Raw genomic sequence first — 22,311 nt, 5'->3', positions numbered from 1 at the left:
GGACATTGTGCTGTACACCAGAAACTGACACACTGTAACTGACTATACTTCAGTTTTTTAAAAGAGTGCTATTTAGAACATTTACACTGGACGGGTACATACTATGTCTCAACTTCATTTTTTGAGTATCTACCTTAGTTTCATTTCTATTTCATGGAAAGAGTCATAATTTTTTTAAAAAGTTAGGGTCCAGCTGAAGAAATTTGCTTTTTCTTCCCTGTAAATCTTTATTTTTAGTTTTGTGCTTTAAGATGTTTCCCTTGAATCTGATCACTCACCAACCTACTTTTACCCCAACCAACTTATTCATGCTAAGAGAAAATAAATGGTGACTACATGATAGCAATATAAGAGACTGAGAATTAAATATTCCAGTAACAGTCTGTTCTGTCAGCATGATGTTCGACATTATCATCTGAATGACATTTTCACTGACATGAGTATTTGATCTGATGGTACATACAGACATAACCAATTTTATGAATATGTAAACCATTGGTACAAATGATAGGAAATATTAAGAACAAAACTAATTTACCTGCAAGTAATGCTGACAAATGTTCTGATACACAAAGGCATTAGTGGCTGAGTTCTAATACCCAAGATGTTAATCCTCAAGTCAGATAATTAAGAAAGATCATTCAACTAATTGTCTTTATCACTTTGATACAGAAGGAAAACCAGCTTAAACTATTAAAAATCAATTTCACATTACAGCATCATTAGAACTAGACCCTGAAGCAATGTGGCAGTACAGACGCTGCTTATAACAAGGAAAATCCAGATGATTTAACTAAAGTAAGATAGTCTCTCCTGTTCAAGCAAACAAAAACACAAAATTAACACATTTTCCTCTCCCTAAAAACACCTCTCTAGATTTGGAGTCAGCAAGCTTTTTCTCTAAAGATCCAGCTAGTAAATATTTTATGCTTTGCAGGCCACATACGATCTCTGCAAATTTTTGTTTGCTTCGTTTTTTACAACCATGTGAAACTGTAAAGACCATTCCTAGGTCACAGACTGTAAAAATAAGCCACAAACTGGATTTGGCCCATGGGCCAGAGTTTGTTGGCCCTGCTCTAGATAGACCCCTTTTATCCAAAATGAGGAGGACCTCAAGTGGGCGATGATGACGTCAGTGCCCTTTCATCTGCAGACTCATTCTAAACTCAACTAGCAAAAACAACAATAACAGCAAGATTACACCTTTAGTATCTCCAACTGTAAAGTAACATCACTCATGAAAATGTAAAACTTTTAAGGAAGATATATTACTTTGCTTTGAAACCTCTATTAAAAATCTGTTACCTCTGACAATTATATTTTTATGAAATAGTTATATTGTATTATATACAACTGTAAACATATTTTTATACTTTTTTAAACATATATGGAGATACACTTGATGCTACATTTTTAATAACTTTACAGAGGCATATTTTGCATATCACAGTATTCATTTTCCAATTTACAATTCATTGATTTTTTTAGTAAGTTTATCAACAATCACCATAAATCAGTTTTAAAACATCTTCATCACCCCAATATGATCCCTAATGTACATTTACTATTAATGCTTGTTCCTTCCCATCCCCCCCTCCCAGGCAATCACTAATCTTTCTGTCTCTATAGTTTTACCTTTTTTGGATATTTCACATAAATGGTATCACACAGTATGTAGTTTCTGTGTCTGCTTTCTTCACTGAGAATGTTTCTGAAGGTCATCCACATCATAGCATACATCCATATTTTGTTCCTTCTTATTGCTAAATAGTATTCGAACGGATATGTTGCACATCAAGTTTTGATACGAGTATACACTCGTGAAACCATCATCAGTCAGGATAACAAACATGTCAATCATTCCTAAAATTTCTTTTGCTTCTTTGTAATCCCTCCTTCCTATCCTATTCCAGCCACCCTGTCCCCTACTCGTCTACTTTCTGTCAGTAAACATTATTTTGCAGCTTCCAGAAGTTTACATAAATGGAATCACATAGTATGTACTCCTTTTTGTCTGGCTTCTTTCAATAAGCATAATTTTTTTTAATTCATCCATGTTAAAGCATGCATCAATAGTTTATTTATTATTAAAAATATTCTATTATATAAATATAACAAAGTGTGTTTATACATTTACCTGTCAATGGACACATGAAATGTTTCTGGTTTTTGGCTATTACAAATAAATCTGTTACAACATCCAAGACATGGAAACAACCTAAATGTGACAGATGACTGGATAAAGAAGTTGTGGTATATTTATACAATGGAATACTACTCAGCCATAAAAAATAATAAAACAATGCCATTTGGAACAACATAGATGGACCTGGAGATTGTCATTCTAAGTGAAGTAAGCCAGAAAGAGAAAGAAAAATACCATTTGATATCACTTATATGTGGAATATAAAAAAAAAAGACAAATTAACTTATTTACAAAACAGACTTAAAGACACAGAAAACAAACTTATGGTTACCAGGGGAAAGGAAGTGGGAAGATATAAATTGGGAGTTCAAAATTTGCAGATACTAATATATATATAATAGATAAACTAGTTCATACTGTAAAGCACAGGGAACTATATTCAGTATCTTATAGTAACTTAAAAGAAAAAGAATATGAAAATGAATATATGTATGTTCATGTATGACTAAAGCATTATGCTATACACCAGAAATTGACGTAACACTGTAAACTGACTATACGCCAATAAAAATATATATACAGAAAAAATAAATAAATCTGATATAAGCATTTGTTTACAAATCTTTGCATGAACATATGCTTTAATTTCTCCTTGGTAAATATTTAAAATGTGAAGTAGTAGGATCATATAGTATGTGGACGTTAAACTTCTTAAACTGCCAAACTGTTTGTCAAAAAGGCCACATCATTTTACATTCCCACAGTAAAATATGAGCATATGAGCATTCCACTCCCTCCATATCCTCACCAACACTTGGTATAGTCAGTCTTTTTAACTTTAGTCATTGCAATAGATGTGTAATGATATCTCATTGTGGTTTGAATTTGTATTTCCTTAACAACTAATAATGCTGAGCATCTTTTAATGTGTTTGTCATTTGTTTGCCATGTGTTTGTCACACCTTGGTGAGGTGTGTTCAAATATTCTGATTTTTAAAACTGAATATTTTTACTACTGAGTTTTAAGAATTCTTTTGTGGATTTATCAGATACATGATTTGCAAATATTTTATCCCAATTTGTGGTTTATCTTTTCATTCTCTCAACAGTATCTCTTAAAGAGAAAAGGTTTTAATTTTCATAAAGTACAATTTATCAGCCTGTTCTTTTGTGGATCATACTTCTGGTGTCAAACATAAGAAATTATTCCCTAATTCAACTTTTTTTTCTAGAAGTTTTGTCATTTGGAGTTTACATTTAGGTCTTTGATACATTTTGAGTTAATTATATTTGGTATGAAGTATGGATCAAAGTTCATTTTATCACATATAGATAAATTGTTCTAGTACATTTGTTGAAAAGACTCTCTTGCCTCACTATTAAAAATGCCTTTGTACTTGTTTTAAATCAGTTGTCTATGTGAGTTTTGATCTTTTATTTATTTGTTTATTTTTGGACTCTATATTCTATTCCACTGATCATTTTGTCTCTTTTGATATCAACATCATACTGTTTTAATTACTGTAGCTTTATAAATCTTAAAATCAGATAGACCTCCAACTTTGTTCTTTGTCAAAGTTATTTTGGCTAGTCTAGATCCTTTGTATTTCCACATGAATTTTAGAATCAGCATGCCAATTTCTAACAAAAACATAAGTGGGATTTTGGTTGAGAATGTACTGTGTCTATACATTATTTTAGGGACAACTGACATCTTAACAATATCGAGTTTACTGATACATGAGTATGATCCATCTCATCATTTCTTTAGACCTTCTTTATTTAATTTCTCTCAACTACATTTTGAAGTTTGCAGTGTATGGAAACTATAAATGGCATTTCTTAGTTTTAAATTTTAATTTCTAAATGTTCTTTGCTGTTACACAGAAATAAATTGATTTCTGTATATTGATTTTGTATCCTGCAACCTTACTTAACTCACTTCCTTGTTCTACTAGCTAGATCGTGCTATCATGTGCAAAATGACAGTTTTACTTCTTCCCTTCTAACCTGGAGGCCTCTTTTATCTGCCTGACTGCATTACTTAGATGCCCTAGATCAGTGCTGAACAGAAGGGGTGGGAATGGATATCCTTATCTTGTTCCTTATCTTAGGAGGAAAGCCTTTCAGCACTAAGTACCACGTCAGCTGTTGATTTTTCCTAGATCCCCTTTATCAGGTTGAGGATGTTAATCTATTCCTAGTTTGCAGAGACTTTTTAATCAGGAAGGAGTGTTAGACTCTGTCAAATGTTTTCTCTGAGATAATCACAACTTGATTTTTAGTTTGTTAATATGGTAAATTATAATGATTGTTGAATGTTAAACTAACCTTCTGTTCCTAGGATAAACTCTACTTGGTCATGATGTTTATCCTTTTTATACATTGCTGGATTCTATTTGCTAAAATTTAGTTTATAATTTTAGTATCTACATCCATGAATAATACTGGACTGTCATTTCCTTTGTCTGGTTTTGGTATCAAGGTAATGCTGACTGCTTTAGGTGGAAAGGTAAATCAGGTCCCTGTTACTCCATCTTAGCCAGAAGAAGTCTGCTTAATAGTTATTAGGCCATTATCTCATCTACTCCTTTCTAACCTAGAAAGTATGTCATTATCAACCTCACTTTACATAGAGGGAAAATGGGGAATGAGGGAAAAGTGAGGCTCAGAGAGCAAGGTAGCACAGTTCTAATCTGGAACTAGGACTTGGATCCACATGGTATGAATCTTAAACCCACTCTCTCAACCTCCTACAATACTATACTATTTAAGAAGTATTTGAAAAGATTCTCTTTCAGCACACAAATTTCTTTTTCATTAAGAAGAAGCACTGTATCTCTAAAAGATCAAGGTGGTCTGTTCTGGAGCCCATGCCAACCACTATAGTATTCGTTAAAAAGAATGAATAAGATGCCATTTTTTTATACTCTGAGTCAGGATCTAATATAAACTATTAGCTTTTCAATATACTGAAACCATTACCTAAGAAAACATTACTTAAGAAAAAAGATATAGCTAGGAATTATAAAGAGTCTTATAAAGACACTTTATAGTCCCAAAAAGTCCAACCAACAGTAACAATAGCTGCTATCATTTTAAAATTCTATGTTCAAAACCACATTGTAAAATAGATATTACTATATAAGTTTTATAGATGTGGGAATTTGAGACATAACAACATTAAGAAACTTGTTTAGGGGGAAGGGGTAACATAGGAGTAGGGGACTAAGAGGTACAACCTATTATGTATAAAATAAGCTACAAGAGCATATTTGTACAACACGGGGAATATAGCCAACATTTTTATAATAACTATAAATGGAGTACAGCCTTTAACAATTGTGAATCACTACATCGTATACCTACATTATACCTATGGTATAGTAACATATAATACTATACAACAACTATACTTCAATTTGAAAACTAAATGAAAAAACAAAAGGAAAATTATTTAAAATCTGCCATTCTTTAAGCAGCCAAATAGATATTCAAGCCCAAGTCTCTATAGCTCCAGAATATTCTCTTAAAATTTGTACTTGGTTTTTTGTTTGTTTTTTACATTAAAATGTCATCCCTAAGAAAAGAGAAGCACTGCCAAGAGCCTTTTGGGAACAAGGAAATTCCAACATCAGATTCCAGCAGAGCTCAATGCCAAATGAATTAGAGCTAAGCTTTGATGATAATGATGTTTGTACTGAAGGATTTCCCAATTCCTGACTGGATTAAACTTGCTTTGCCCCCTTTCTAAAGTAAGTTTCCCTTCTATAAAACTAGCTAAGTATCTTTTTTATATTTCTGATGATCTACAGTGGGCACAGCTTAATTAGCTTGGACCACTAGCTGTTGGCTATAATGCAGAATTCCTTCAGAGTAGAATGGGAGGAGGAGTAACAGCTACTCGAGTAAGTCCAGTCATTAGGCAAGATGGCACAGGGAGGAGACTCCCAAGGTTCAAATACCTAGCGTGCCTCACACTAGCTGTGAGACTTTGGAAAAATTATTTAAACTTTCTGGGCTTCCATTCCTTCATCTATAAAATAGGGATGATAATTTATCTCTCATAGGGTTGTGGATTAAAAGACACAATACATGCAAATTGTTTAGAATAGTGCCTGGCAATTGGTAGGCACTGTTTAAATTTTGTTAATATTATTATTATCCCTATAGTTACTGCACAAGAAAAAATTACATAAATAGGTATGCTAGAGATTCTGTAGTATTAAGAAATATTAGCAAATAAGTATGTATTTTTATAAGTAAAAAACACAATTTATAAAAATCTGACATATCTATATTAGTGTCCTAAAAATGGCTCTGGAAATTGATTTCCAGCATCTTCTGTAAGAGAGCAAACAGTTTTCAAACACAGACAGGGATAATCAAAAACAATTCAGTAAAATAAACCAAACTTGTCAATTCCATTATAGTATTTAATACCTGCTATGGACTCAGCATTATGCAATATTCTACACAAGATATATAAGATCTAAGTTCTACTCTCAAAACGCTTAAAACATTAAAGAGCAAAAATAACATTCATAGAATAGATAAATAAGGGAAACTACAAGTAAATGTCAGTGAGTGGCACATAACTCTGGAAAGGAATTCTACAGCACCATTAAAATTTATGAGTTCAATCTATAAAAAAAATTATCTATGTATATATTTAGTGCCACTCCTAATGCTAGTGATAAGAACAAGTTCAAAGGACTGGTATATTATAAACTATCAGTGAATCACTTAAGAAAAAAAGAAAAGGGGTCACTGAATAATTTTCACTATCACTTACTGTTGCTATTTTGGTCTCCAGAAAGTTCTCCCTTTCTTCATCTACCTTAATTTCATGTCCATTTTTAAATAATTCAAGCATTTTGGGGATGTCCCGGCCAACGGAATCTGGTTAGAAAAATAGAAAATCCAAAGTTATCATTACATCTAAACAAGTGGCAAAAATACTGAATAAGAGAAGCATTCACCTCAAGTTAAGATATAACAATGAATTGTGGCAGAGAGACTTTAGGGTGGCCTATTTCCTGATGTTCATGTCCTTGTGTGATCCCTTTCCCTTGAGTGTGGATGAGACCTGAAACACACTTCTACGCAAGACAGGATGATTACATATACATGACTACATTACACAAAGCTGCAATGGAGGCATGACTACATTACACAAAGCTGTCTTGGAGGCATCTCTTCCTATTGGCCTTGAAGAAGCAAGCTACAATGTCATGAGGTGACAAATGGAGAGGGCCATGGGTCAAGAAACTAAGACCCTCAGTCCAGAAACCTTCAAGGAACTGGATTCTGCCAAAAAGCCACATAAATCTGGAATTGGATCCTTCCCCAGTCAAGTTTCACATAAAACCACAGCCCCAGTTGACACCCTGACTAGAGCTTGACAAGACCCTGAAGCAGAAAATCTAGCTTAGCTGTACACACATTCCTGACACACAGAAGCTGAGACAGTAAATGTGTGCTATTTTAACCCACCAAATTTGTCATATTAATGTTGCACGGTAATAAGTAAGTGTATACAATGATGATGCTTATCATACTTTAGAAATATGGATGACAAAATAAAACACAAAATAACCCATAGTAAAAGCTAACAGTGGAGTCTTAAAATCTTCAAAGAACTTTTTACTTACCTTTGCATGAAATTCACCTGACCTCCCTTACCATAAACGGAAGGAACTAGAAAAGTAGCAAGATTTAACAGTAGAAATATCTCAGTGAATGATACAGTCTGGAGGCAAATCATTACTGTACAAAAGGTTACAGAAGCTGGCATGAAAAAAGAGTTAAAAACTGAAACTTTACTGTTTTCTGATTTACTTTCTCCTCCATTAGGGTGGGGAAAAAAGATGCCACTGAATATAGAAAGTAGAAAAAAGGAATCAAGGTAAAAACTAAGAATTTTCAAAGGACCATGCAAGAGACTCCAAACATAAACTATACCTTTCTCATCTTTAGTCATTAACATTTTAACTCAAATTTAACACATAAAAATATATATTCCTAATATTCCATAATACCATAACTGAAAACTGAAAAAATCTTCAATTTTGTACATAGAAAATGTGATTTATTTTAAGGGTAAGAAATATAGTAAGGAAAGTCCCACGGAAGACACACAACTCCCACTGTCTCCAGCAATTCTTCCCATAAGTCAGTGTGAAAATCTTATTGCATCGAGAGTACAGCACACTAAGGATCACCTGAGGAGTGGTTCAAATGGATCAAATGGAGCACTTCAGCTATAAATGAAAGCAATTATCCACAAGGAGCATACAATCAAACTGGGAGAAAAGGGATGTGCATACAAAAACTACTGAAAAAACACTGAGGGTTTTTAGTATCACATTGTAGTATAACAAGTGGTAAACATGACAGATAGTATAATAATAAACAAGTTTCTAGCAATGATGTACAAAAAACAGGCACCTCATTAAACCATCTATATCTCTATTTTAACTTCTTTAATTTAGATATATTTTTAAAGTTATGTTTTCTTAAGAATAGTGCCTTGGACACAATAGAAACTCAAGAATTACCTGCTGACTGACCTGAATCTACACCACAATGTGGCTTTCCTTCCTGTCATATGGAGGAACTGTCTATGTTCTTACTAAAGGCCATGCCTCTTCATTTGAGCACTGGATCCCATTCCTCCCAACCTATCCAGGGGCACCACTCCCCCCACTCTCCACTACACTGTCTACTTTCCCTGCTTTCTTACATCATCATCATCGACTCATAAACTTGCTATAAAATCCCCCATCTTAAAATAAAACAAGACTATGACTTCATATTGCCTTCCAGTGACATCCAATACTCTTTTAAGAACATAAGTTTTCAAGAAAAAGCTATCATTTCTGTCTCTGCTTCCTCTTTTCTCTCAGACCTACTTCAATCAGGTTATCATCCCTATTACTCCACTGACAAGAATCTTGTCAAGGACATCAGTGACCTTCACACTGGTAAATCCAGCAATAATTTCTCAGTGTTCCTCTGACTTGACCTACCAACAGTAGTTCACAAAATATATTTTTCCTCTTCCTACCATATCTTGATTTGTCCTCAAACACTCCTCTCACTGCCTGATCCATTCTATTCTTGTTGGCTGAGCCACTCTCACTTAGCTGATTTCTAAAAGTTAAACTCCCTACGGGTTCAGTCATTTGACTTCTTTTTTTTGGATCCATACACACTCCCCAGCAAGTGATCTCATCCAGACATATTGCTTTAAACACCATTTATCCACTGATAACTGCCAAATTTGTATCTCTAGCCACAAGCTCTCTCATGATCTCCAACAACCTACTTAATATCTCCACCCAGATGTAGGTAGGTAATTACTAAGGTGTACAATATGACAGATGTTTGTTTGCTCAAAGAATGAACAAATAAATGATGTTATAATTTTGAATCTGATACCATAGTGCTGTTGTAATGATAATGAAGTGGGAAAGAACAGGACTTAAGAAGGAAAGAAATAGTTTTGCATTAACACGTACTGAAGTGAGGGTGCCGACGGAATACTGAATACTGTATACAGTTGGAAATGAGACACCGGAAAAAAGTGATGGATTGGGGACAATGACTGGACTTGACTTTTAAAGCCAGATCCATCCTAAAACAATCAAACAAAACCTCCTTCCTTTGACCTTACATATTCCTTTTCCTATCTCCCTCTTTCTAACCAAATCTTTTTGATGTGAATTTGCATTGCCCTAAAGACCAAGATGTTGAGCATCACTTCATGTGCTTAATGGTCAATTGTATTATCTTCTTTTGTAAAGTGCCTGTTCAATTCTTTTATCCCCTTTTTGGAAAATTAGGTTAATAATCTTCTTATTGGGTTATAAGAGTTCTTCATATATTCTGATACAAGTCCTTTGTTAGATATACGTGTGCCAAATATTTTCCCCCAATCTGCAGCTTATCATTCCATTTTCTTAGTGGTGTCTTCTCATGATGAAAGTTTTTAATTTTCATAAAGTCCAATTTAGCAGCTTATTCTTTGATGGCTCATACTTTTTGTGTGCTAAGAAATCTTTGCCTAATCCAAGGCAATAAAGATATTCTCCTAGAAATTTTTCTTCTAAAATTTCATGGCTTTAGCCCTTACAGTTAGATCTATGACCTATTTTGAATTAATTTTTGTGTTTGATGTGAGGGAAGGGATACCTAGCTATTTCAGTACCATTTATTGAAAAAAAAAAAAGAATTATTTACTCATATAATTCTGGTACTTTTGTCAAAAACCAGTTGGTTTGGGTCCATTTCTGAATTCTCGATGTTCAACCTTTATATATTTTATCCCTATGCCATACCACACTGTCTTGATTACTGTAGCTCTATAGTAAAGTCTTAAATCAGGTAATGCAACTTTGCTTAAATAACTTTGGTCTTCCTTTTTAAAACCATTTTTCTATGCCAGGTGCTTTATCTCACCATTTAAATATTAGAATAAGCTTGTCCATTTCTAAATTAAAAAAAAATTGTAAGGCTTCTGGGAGTTTCATTGGGATTACATTAAATCTACAGAAAACTGTGGAAAGAATTCCATCTTAACAATATTGTACTTCAAATCCACAGCCATGGTATATCCTTTATTTGCTTAGGTATTCCTTAAACTTTCAGCAACATTAAGTAGTTCTCTCTAAAAAGCCTTACACATCTTTCGCTGTATTTATTCATAAGTATTTTACTTGTTTTTATGCTCTTGTGAATGGAAGTGTTTTATAAATTTCATTTTGATTTATCTATTGCTAGTACATAGAAATTCAGCTGATTTTGTATGTTGAACTTGTATCCTGATCTTGTATCCTGTAATTCATTTATGAGAATTCACTCACTAGAATATCTCAGGATCATATCTTCTAAGAATAAAAAAAGTTTTTATTTCTTCCTTTCCCATATCTATGCCCTTTATTTCTCTGACCTGCTACAATACTGAATATAAATAGTGAGGGCAGAGATCTTTGCCTTAAGTAGAAAAGCATTCAGTCTTAATGATCTCATCATTAAGAATACTAGCTGTTGATTTTTCATAAAAGCACTTTGTTAAGCTAAGGAAGTTCACTTCAAGTCCTAGTATTCTGAAAGTTCTCATCATGGATAGGTGTTTTCTGAAATGCTTTCTCTGCATCTACTGAGATGATCTTAAGGTGTTTACTCTTTACTCTATTAACATGATATACTAACTGATGTTCAGATGTTAAATCAACTTTGTATTCTTGGACTAAATCTCCTTAATGTGTACTAAAATTTACATACATACACTTATACATGCACACATACATACTGCTATTCAATCTGCTAATATTTTATTAAAGATTTTTGCTTCTATTCTCATGAATATTGGTCTGTAGCTTTCTTGTGTTGCCGCTGTCTAGCTTTAATATCAGGGTAATGTCAAGCTCATTAATGAGCTGGTAAATGTTCCTTCCCCACTATTCTCTAAAGAAGTTGTGAAGGATTCCTATTATATCTGCCTTAAATGTTGGATAGAATTCACCAGTAAGAAATCACATGAGCCTGAGCTTTTCATTGTAGGAAGCTGTAAATGACTAATTCAATTTCTTTACTTGATACAGATCTATTGAGATTTTCAATTTATTCTAGACACTTTAAGTAATTTTTGTCTTTCAAGATATTTGTCCATTTCATATAAACTGTCATATTCATTGGCAAAAGTTGTTCACAATATTACCTTATTATCTTTTAATGTCTATAGGATATGTACTGATGTCCTCTTTCATTCCTGATCTTGATAATCTATGTCCTTTTTTTTTAAATCAGTCCATTTAAAGTTTTATCAATTTTATTGATTTTTTCAATAAACTAGTTTTCCTTTCATTACTTTTCTCTGTTCTTTTCCTTTTTCTATTTCATTTACTTCCATTCTGATATTTATTATTTTCTTCCTTCTACTTACTTTGGGTTTGATTTGCTTCCTTTTTTCTAGGTTCTTAAGAGGTAAAAGTTTAGAACAACGATCTTAAATTTTTCTATTCTAATTTAGCCTTTAAAGCTATAAATTTTCATATAAGTACTGCTTTAGCTACACCCCACTAGTTTTGACATGTGTTTCATTGGCGTTCAATTCAAAACATTCTCTAATTTCTCTTGTAATTTCCTCTTTGATCTATGGATTACTAAGAAATGGACTGTTTAATTTTAATGTATTTGAAGATTTCTCATATTTATTTTGGTTACTGATTTCTGACTTAACTGTTATGATTAGGAAACATACTCTGTATGATTTCAATCCTTTTAAATTCATTAAGACCTGTGTTATAGCCTAGCAAACGATCTAACCTGAATGCTCCATGCATACTTCAAAAGTGTGCACCGAACACTTTCTATTGTTAAGTGACATGTTCTACAGCTAGCAGTAAAGCCAAGCTGACTGACAGTACTGTTCAAGTCTTTTATATCCTTATTGATTATCTACATACATGTTCTGTCAGTGATTAAGAGAAGAATATTAAAATCTCCAACTGGACTTCATGATTAGTCTATTTCTCCTTTCAATTCTGTCAGTTTTTGCTTCACTTATTTTGTGGCTCTTTTTTTAGATAAGCATGTCCTTTTAGTAAGATAGAATATCCACCTTTTTCTCTAGTAAATTTCTTGTCTTAAAATCTATTTTGTCTGGTATTAAAATAGCCAACCCAATTCTCTAATGCTTATTGTTCTCAACGTATATCTTTACTCTTCATTTTATTTTCAGCCTATTTGTATGTTTGAATATCAAGTGTGTCTCCTGTTGACAGCATATAATTGGATTGTTTTTTCATCATCTTAGAATCTCTGCCTTTTGGTTGAAGTGTTTATTCAATTTCCTATTAAGCCAACTAATGATGTGGCTGGATTTAGGTCTTTATTTTGTTATGTGTTTTCTGTTTGTGTCATCTCATTTGTTCCTCTGTTCTTCTATACTGCCTTCTTTTGTTTTAAACGAAAAATTTTAGTATATCAGTTTTATTCCTCCATTTAGTTTTAAGCTCTATCTCTTTTTGTGTACGTTTTTACTCGTTCTAGAGATTACAATGTGCACATTTATTTATTACAACCTACTTCATCTTAATACTTACTTCCAGAAAACAATAGATTTGTGCCTAACTCCATCCCCCCCACCTCATCTCACTGTGATATTACTGTCATATCCAAATGTGCTTCATCTCCTGTGTATCTATCTTTAAACAATATTCACTGGGCTACTCAAGACAGAAATTAGGGAATCATTCTAGATTCCTCCCTCTTCCTTACCTTCCACATCTAATCAATAACTCCTGCTAATTCTACCTCCTCAATATCCCACAACAGACTTCTTCTTCTGTCTTCATTGTCACTGCTCAGTGTCACACTTACATCACTCCTTAAAGTCATTCTAATAAGCAAATCTTGTATCATTCTTCTGAGCAATACTTTTCAGTAGCTCCTATCTACATGGAGGACAAAAGTCTAATCTCCATGGTATGGCACGCAAAGCCCTCCATGATCTGGCCCCAGCCTATTACTCTTAACTCCACTAGCCTATCTGATAACACTTTATATACCAAAAAATAGAAAGCTACTTACAATTTCCTGAAGACTACTTGCCATTTCATACTTTTCTACATTAGTATAGGTCATTTCCTCCACCTGGAATGTTCTCCCCATGCATGTCAGGAAAGAAAATGCCTACTCATGCTTAAACTCTCAACTTAACTGCTACCTTCTGTATATAATCTGATTCTACAAAGTATCCCACATTCCCCTATGCACTCTGCACATCTTCCACTAGCATACTTTCTATATTTTAGAGCAGTCTGTTTTCATCTCTCATCTCTCAATTTGCATCTCCTTAAAGATGGAAATTATCTTTTTATCTTTTAATCCTCAGTAATAAGTATACTGCCTGGCACATACTAGGCACTCAATAATTATCTGCTTACTCAATAAATGAGTTACAATGGTAGAAATTATATATGAACATGTGAAAAAGAGTAAATTCTAAAGTAATTATAAAAATAATGGAAAAAAAGAAAAAATTACGGAGAACAAATAGCTACTTTAGGAATTGTAGGGACTCAGTATTAGAGGCTCGTACTTGTTATGTACCCAGCCAGAACCAAGCTCTTGCATACATTATAACAAAAACACTATGAGAAGATGTTACCATGAAACCCAGTTTGTGGTTGAATAGAAAGAGGCACAAAAATGTTCAAAAATTTGTTCAAGGTCATAATTAAGTTATAAAGTCAAGATAGAAAGTGGCCTTTGTTAGCCACTGTTCTATTCTGCTTTTCAACATAGTGCAGTGTTAAATCTTCACCACTCTCTTGAGGGCTTTGCTATCCCTTATTGCTATGTAATTGCTCTCCTCTTTCTCTATTTTCTCTTTTCTCTGTGCTTTCACATTTTTCTACTTTTCTACTCTTTTTCCTTTCTCTTCCCTTAATTCTCTCTATTCAATTTTTGTAATGAACATAACCTTTACTAAACTATATAATGAGGTATTTCATCCTGATGTACCTTCTCTTTTCTTCTTTACCTGGCACACGGCAGGCATAAAGCAAGAAGGATGTAAGAAGCCAGGGAAGACAAAAGGTGAGTTAAGATTGCACAGTGTAAAAGAAAGTTTTAAGAAACAGAGAAAACTAGAAATAGGTCTTTAAGTGTGACAAAAGAAAGATCAGTGATTATTACCAAAAGCAACATTTTTTGGCTGAAGTATGGGAGAAGGATGTAAGGAAGAGTAACACTTGGTAAGGAAATGGAGAGATCTAACCACTAAAGACGACCTGCTTGAAAACCCTGGTATGAAACAATGGAAAGAACTAAGATCATAGCTATAAACGATAGCTGAATCAAATGAACGTTTTGTGGTTTGGTTTTTTTTTTTTCTTTGAGTAAAAGTAGATTTATTCAGGGACATACACACTCCATAGATAAGAATGGGGGCCTTCTCAAGAAGCAAAAGAAAGAGAGGGAGAGAGGCAGCCCCACAGCACAGGGTGATCTAGGAAAGTGAGATTGGCCACAAGGTGTAGGGGTGGTTAAAGTAAAAGTAGATACCCACTCCACAGAGTGTGGGCCATCTCAGGAAGCAAGAGAGAGCCAAGGTTATGTGTTTTGGTTTGGTTTATTTCTTTAACTAGAGAAATCTGAGTTAATTAAATTAAAATTCAATGCTCAGTAAACCAGTTTGTCTAGTGTAGAAAATGAAACCATTAACTCCAAGACATTAAGGACTTTGTCTTGTTCATAGCCATCACACTCAAGGGTTGGCACATAACTATAAGTAGAATTATTCTAATCCAAAAAAATCTATAAATTGTAGATAATCCATTCTTTAGTTTCAGTATGTAATCCATATCTTCTGTCAACTGAATGCTGCAGTAAATGTGCATTCATGATACAAATATTTGTTGAGGTAGTTGTATCAGATAGTATTCTTGGTCATGAGAATATATTAGTACACAAAACCAAAAATGCATTTACTCTAATAGGAGGAATTGAACACAAATCCACAAATAAAAAATGTAAGATGCCAGAAGTGATAAGCCCTAAAAAGAATATAAAAACACCATAGTAAGAAATCCAGTGAATGGGAAGTAGAGGTTAGTATTTTATACAGGATGGTCACAGCAGGCTCTGTTTAGGTAATATATGAATGAGAACGTGAGTCGGGCAAATAAGCAAAGAGCACTACAGACAGTGCAATGATTCCAAAGACCTGAGAAGGAAGAACACTTAGTGCTTATGGGGAAGGGCAAGGAAGCCACTATGGCTGGAGTAAAGGAAATGAAGGGGAGTAAGAGAACCAGCTGTAATACACCAATAACTCATCTATAATAGTTATAATCATACCTAATCATCACTGGAGCCTTTCACACAGAAATAGTTTTTAAACTAATGGATGGAGGGGCGGGTGGGGAGAATTGAGGGAAACCTCAAATTAGTTACCCTGCAAAAATTCCCTATGTTTTAGCATTCATTTTTTCTTTATATAACCAAAGAATTCTAATTGTTTCAATAATGCAAGCAATACTCTGAAGTTCAGCATGTCGATCCATTAATTAAAAATCATTCACATTAGATTTCAGTAATTGTATATTCATTACTCTCAAATATGATACAACACCAACTTCCTTAAAGAAAACAGCGGCCTACTCAATAGGTGTGAATACTCTTTGGACAAGTCTGCTGGAATATCCTACTGACAAGACTCCAACTGGAACACTGATGTCCAGTTCCAAGAGCTTGTGTGTTCAGAGGAATGCACATCAGTGGGTCTAATTTTCTAATCATGTCCCTTTCCTGCCTACCTGCCAATAACTTGGTATGGTTAAAAGAAATTCAATTATTTCCACATATGCCGTAGTACCTACTATGGGTTAATATGCCTAATAGAAAATTGATTCCATTAAGCCAAGATATTTTTCATATCAGCATTTTTTGTTTAGTAAGTGCTAAATAATAAGATTGGGAATAAAGAAAATAAAAAAAATCAAAATACATATTAGAGATGAAAGAATTCAGAGGGCATTTATTTTGGGGGGAAAAAAGCTAGTTGACAAAGCAAAATAAAGCCCAGTTTTTTCCAAGAAATTGTTAAAAGCAAGTTTCAAATGTCCTTTTTTAATGAGATAAAAAAGAAATACTAAGAAAACAAGCCAAATGTGCATTTGAAAAATAGAGAACTTGCCTATAGTTACGTAAGTAATTAAAACAAATAAAACTAAACATGCTGCAAAATATGCACATTCAATCCAGCCAAGATGGTTACACCCACTCCCATTAGAAAAACAAAATGTAAGACAAAATGGGAAACTAATGAGCTCAGCTGCAAGGGCTTGTTTGTTTTTTAATTCCATCCATTTGCTCAAAACGTAATTTCTATTTTACCCTTACGTCTCTTGTCGGCTATAAGGGGAATCAAATGTTCCTAAACAAGAATCTGAATAAGCTCTGAAAATGCATAATACAAGTTTCATTTGTTCTAACACATATCTGGTGTGTTCTGTTTTAACATTTTTGACAGGTTAATCCTTTGTCTTCATGTTTAAAGAACACAAATGTTTTTTGCCAGTGCTGTTGAACAGATCATGTTGGGGTGAAAAGAAAAAGTTATAGAGGAGGAAGGCCTGTCTGTTTTTCCAAGACGCTTTGTTAAGCAAATGGAGGAGGAAACATACCTAGGTAACTTGACCATGGAATACAGATGCTATGATTCATTATGAAAGTAGAAATAAAGCCCACTAATAAAAATAAACATTTTAAAGGGAAATTTTTCTTATCTGAAACAAAGAAGTAAGTTATTTGAAAACCTTTCAGACTAAAAATAATAATCCCAAATTTTGCAGTAAAAACGGTGATAAAAACATCTCAACACTAAAGAAAATTGAGGCCAAGAGAGTTACAAAGAATGGATAAAGTAACAAAGGTGACAAAATTAGTTTCTGTGAAAAACCAGTTCACCATGCAAAGCAAGGCACTAGCTAAAAACAGATATATTCAGTATTCAGTTTCAGTTTTAATTGACTATATTTAGTATTTTTTGGTTTTGTTGAGCTTGACTTTAATTACAAAAAAATTATGAGAATTATTTTCAAATTTAATTGCAATTCTGGTTTAATTTTTTTAAATAATGTTCAATTTCAGGTCTTACTTGGGAAAGAATGTAAGTCTGATTCCATGAAAATAAATACTACTATAATGCAAGTGCCTAATAAAAAGTGCCAAACCTCGGTCCAATATCCCATAAGGATGTGTTATTCAATGCAGACTACTAAAAATAAACAAAACTCTAGTACCGCAAAAGAATTGGAGGGTACATTTGAATTTGTTTACAGTATAGAACATGATCTATAATTCAGATGAGCGTTAGTGGCTATCATGTATGAATTTTAGCAGGATGTTTTTTAGTTTAACTAGAGTTAAAATTTGAAGACTAATCTACTAAAACAGTGTTAAAATATTTGCTCTATTTACACTATAAAACTTTATTTGAAATAACATCTATCTACAGCAGATATCCAGCTCCATCTAAAAGAAACTGTGTCTCCAAATGGACTTACTTTTCCTCCCAAATCTACTCCCTGCTTCCATAAATGGTATCAGTTTATTAGGAAATGCCTAGGCTTAATCTCAGCATCATTTGATACTTCCCTTTCTCCCTCTCAACCTGTCCACTCCTAACTACTTAGTGCAAAGTCCTATTATTTTTGACAACTGTCCTCTTCACTTCAGTCTCATTACGAAGACTTTAGTTTAAACATTATCTTTATTAGTCTCTGGCGATTGTACCTGAACTGGTCTCCTGATCTCTAGTTTTGATTCATGCCAATACATCTTACAAACTTTTGCTAGATCAAAGCTCTAAAGAATTTCCCACCTTAAAAATTTCTAAGAGATTCTTGCTGAATATAGAATAAAAGTACAAGATCTTTAGGACCTTTTTCCAAGATCTTGCTCAATATGGTATCAATCTACCTAACATATTCTCTCATTTCAACATAGAAGTACCATTCACTAGAGCCAAAGAGAACTAACTGATATTTCTGGAATGGGGCCTATAATTTCTGACTTTACTTCAGTGTATATGATTAACAGATTCTTTCTACTTAAAATTATACTCCCCTTAATCCACTCATCAAATTATTCATGGTACAGTTTAAATGTTACCTCCTTCAGGATGCCTTCTCTGATTTCCCCACCATGTAAACCCCTCCTCTATTGAACATCTACAGTGCCCTGTAAATTTATCATATAACACTTCATACTTTATAACAAGGCTATTTATGGAGCAAACTTAATTCTCTTACTAGGTTTCATAAGGGGGGAAATACCCAGAAGGGAAAGCTGCTTAAGGGAAATAACTACAGAGCCACACACTGTAAGCACTCATGTATATATGCTGACTGCTGACATAAATGAGCATACGTACTATATTGATAAAGAGGTACGGAATAGTATGATGATAACATACCTAGTGAGTACTATGTCCCAGTAATTTAAAAGTAGACTATGGCCTAAATTTAAAGAATTGGTATTATAAAATAGGATTTCAAATTATATTAAATCACCAACATTAATGCCAAAGGAAAAAGAATCAAACCCACATGTTCCTAGATAATATAAAACTCAAATACCAGGACGTATTATTTATTCTACACAGATATTAGCAGATTTGTTTTCTAACTAAACATACATATTAGAAAGTTGTTGATAGCATACTGAAATTGTAAAGAAAATTCTCCCTTACTTCGAGTAAACTTAGGAAATCTTTTTTTCAGTTTCTTCTTTAATGGATTAAGCTCAGGCATTATTTCTGGAACAGCTACATAAAAGTCTGGTTGAATTTCGTCATCTAAAATCTGAAAATCGGGGGAAAAAAGATAATCTTAGATTATATAAAAATCTTCATCCTTCTGAAAATAAAGTATAATATAGTAATTTCCCTTATAATTTAGAAAATAGATATTAAGCACAATTTTTTCTTCACACACATGGTTCATATGAACGCATCTGCCAATTATGAAAACCATCAGAAGCAGCAAAACATTTTCTGACGTTTTCCTTTAAATATAGCCACATTCATTTAAAAAAAAGCATTTATTAAGTTTAATTCTTCCATAAGGTTATGTTAGGCAAAAGTGCTACAAGCTAAAACATAGCACTGATATATATATGGCTCATACAATCCCACAAAGTTGAATTCGTATGTCCATTAAGACTGAAGAAACACACTGAAAATTTTGCAATGGATCACACATAAAATTAATAACACTAGCTGTCAAACCACTAGCAAATACACCGCCTTCCTAAATATAGATCATCAAGAGAACTGAATCTATAATTATTTTCACAAAGAACTGAAACTAAAATTCTCTTTGCCTCTAATAACTAAAAATTAAGTAAGAGTGGGATGGTCAAAGACAAGCTTACTTATATTTTATTACCCATACTCTAATTTCATTTTAAAAGCAAAGAGAATAACTTTAATTCTTAAAAGACATTTTAAATTAATTCAGGCACCCCAAATAATTATTGTACTACTACAGTACACTCCGTTTAAAAATTTAGTTCATTATAAAATGAAGCAACTTTTTAGAACAATATCACCTAGCAACAAATATTTAGCAAGGACTCTTTTTGCATAAAATCTTACCACAATATGTCATCCAGAGTCTTGGTTTGGGGTTACACAATGAACGCTAAAAACTTGAACTCTGGCAAAATTAAGCAGTGATTGTGGAATTTTATTTTCCTGTTACTATTCTCTCTTTTTACAAGTTCTTTACTCCCTAAATAACATACTGCACTCCCTTGAACAATAACTTACATTAAACAAGCACTAATCACATGCCAAGGATTCTGCTAAATACGTTACATAGTTTAGTTCATCAAGTCTTCACAATAACCAAAGGAGGGAACAGTACTAATATTGATCACATGTGCCAGATGAGGAAATTGAGGACTTGGGGAAGATGAGTCAGTCTGTGCACTTTTAAGAGGCAGACCCAGAATTCAAATACAGGCAGTATGGTTTCAGAACCAGGGCTCTCATCACTAAAAATACGAAAGCAGAGGCAATTCTGAAATGACAAAGAACTGTACATGAAATTTCTACTCTAAGATCTTCCAATGCTGATTCTAAAACATGTTCCTTTGAACTAAATTAAAAATTATGTTTGAAAGTTATGCTATAGTTAGCCTTAAGACTATTATCACAGAATACAAAACTACATAGATGGAAATCATGCTTTAGAGAGACAAGTAAAAATGAAACTATTTTAAAATCCCTCAGAACCAAGCATACTTCTGATATTTCACAAGTATTGTAATCAAAGCAAAATGAATTTAGTAAATAAAAGTCTTATCTAAGAAATGGCTAAAAGTTCAGTAAATTCATCCTACGTTTACCTACTATAAGCACTAAGTAAAATCTAAAAACTAAGTATTTAAACTAATTAAAAATACAGAAATATGTTTTAAAAAATTGCAGCCATGATACTATTTACAAAACTGTACTGAATTTACTTCACAACCTGAATACCTTTTAAACACAAAATGGATGAATTTTAAGATACCAGGGGATAATCTGCAAGAATATACTGGTTTTGATGCCTTATAAAGGTGGTATTTTTCCCTCTAATAATAGATTAACATTTGGGCATCTAAAGAGAAATTCTGTTCCTGTAATATTTTACTTACCAAATAATTCAAAATATACTTGGTTTCCTTATTTGGGTTACTTTCTCAAATATGTTTTTGTTTAATGGATTTAATGCTGCAGAACACTTTCTGCTCCTTTACCATTTCTTTCTTGAGAAGTAACTTCTTACTGAGCATTTAAGGAGTGGAGGTATCTATTCAAACTCTACTGTTGCTATGACAGTTCTACATGATACTCTTAGGCTTGCGGGAAAAAACAGATGGAAAGCAGCATACAAGTTTAATAAGAATGGCTAGTTCTCTGATTTCAAAGATCAAGCTCCACTCTCAAATTCCAAAGAATCTGTGATTTTGTTTATTTTTTTAATAATTTAAAGAATTTTAATAATCTTATTAAATTAAAATGTATGATACGCCAGAAAGTATTGGGTACCACACTGTGACTTTCACCTAGAATCTGTATGAAAGCATAATCTCTTCATATTTTCCATTAGTTCTGCTCCCAAAAATAATTCTGGAGATTCTCCTTAAAAATCCAGAATTCACACCAAATTTAGACTACTACTTGGATAGAAAAAAACAAACTACAAGCACTGATGTGCATCCCAAAAGAAGGGTCCAGTTAAAACTTCCCCCAAATCAAAATCTGAATATGGGACAAAAGATAAATTTTCAAGTCACTTTCTCCTGTTCTAAAAACAAAAAAGAAAAGTATTACAGAGTCTAAATGATTAAATTTAGAAGAAAAGATTAGAATGTTAAGGAAAATCTTTTGTATTTTCAGAATAACTCTCAAAGTTCAACAGATGTGCCTCTTCTTCCCACCTCTTAAAAAAAAAAAAAGCGCTGTCTTTGTTGCAAACAGGCTCCACAAATTCTCTCCTTTTTCTCAAGACAGGGTATATGATCATTTTTTGCCTCCATGCTGAGCCTACATCACTTGAACCAATGGGGCTGGGGGTGCGGGTGATAAAGTTAAG

General features: G+C 33.2%; 1 protein-coding gene across 8 annotated transcripts in view; it reads right to left on the bottom strand.

The window, feature by feature from the left end:
• MRPL1 (mitochondrial ribosomal protein L1) overlaps nt 1-22,311 on the bottom strand; it is a 77,065-nt gene that overhangs the window by 28,232 nt on the left and 26,522 nt on the right. For all 8 annotated transcript variants that reach the window (XM_045506129.2, XM_074345883.1, XM_074345878.1 and 5 more), the window contains exons 6-7: nt 19,419-19,530; nt 6,945-7,051 (exon numbers count right to left, since the gene is read on the bottom strand). In XM_045506129.2, the coding sequence (XP_045362085.1) occupies nt 6,945-7,051; nt 19,419-19,530 (219 nt within the window). The remainder of the gene's footprint in view (nt 1-6,944; nt 7,052-19,418; nt 19,531-22,311) is intronic.

Source organism: Camelus bactrianus, chromosome 2, assembly GCF_048773025.1.
Source record: "Camelus bactrianus isolate YW-2024 breed Bactrian camel chromosome 2, ASM4877302v1, whole genome shotgun sequence".
NCBI classification, from domain to species: Eukaryota; Metazoa; Chordata; class Mammalia; order Artiodactyla; family Camelidae; genus Camelus; species Camelus bactrianus.
Note: the sequence above shows the minus strand (reverse complement) of the source record. Positions and strands in the feature narration are given on the sequence as shown.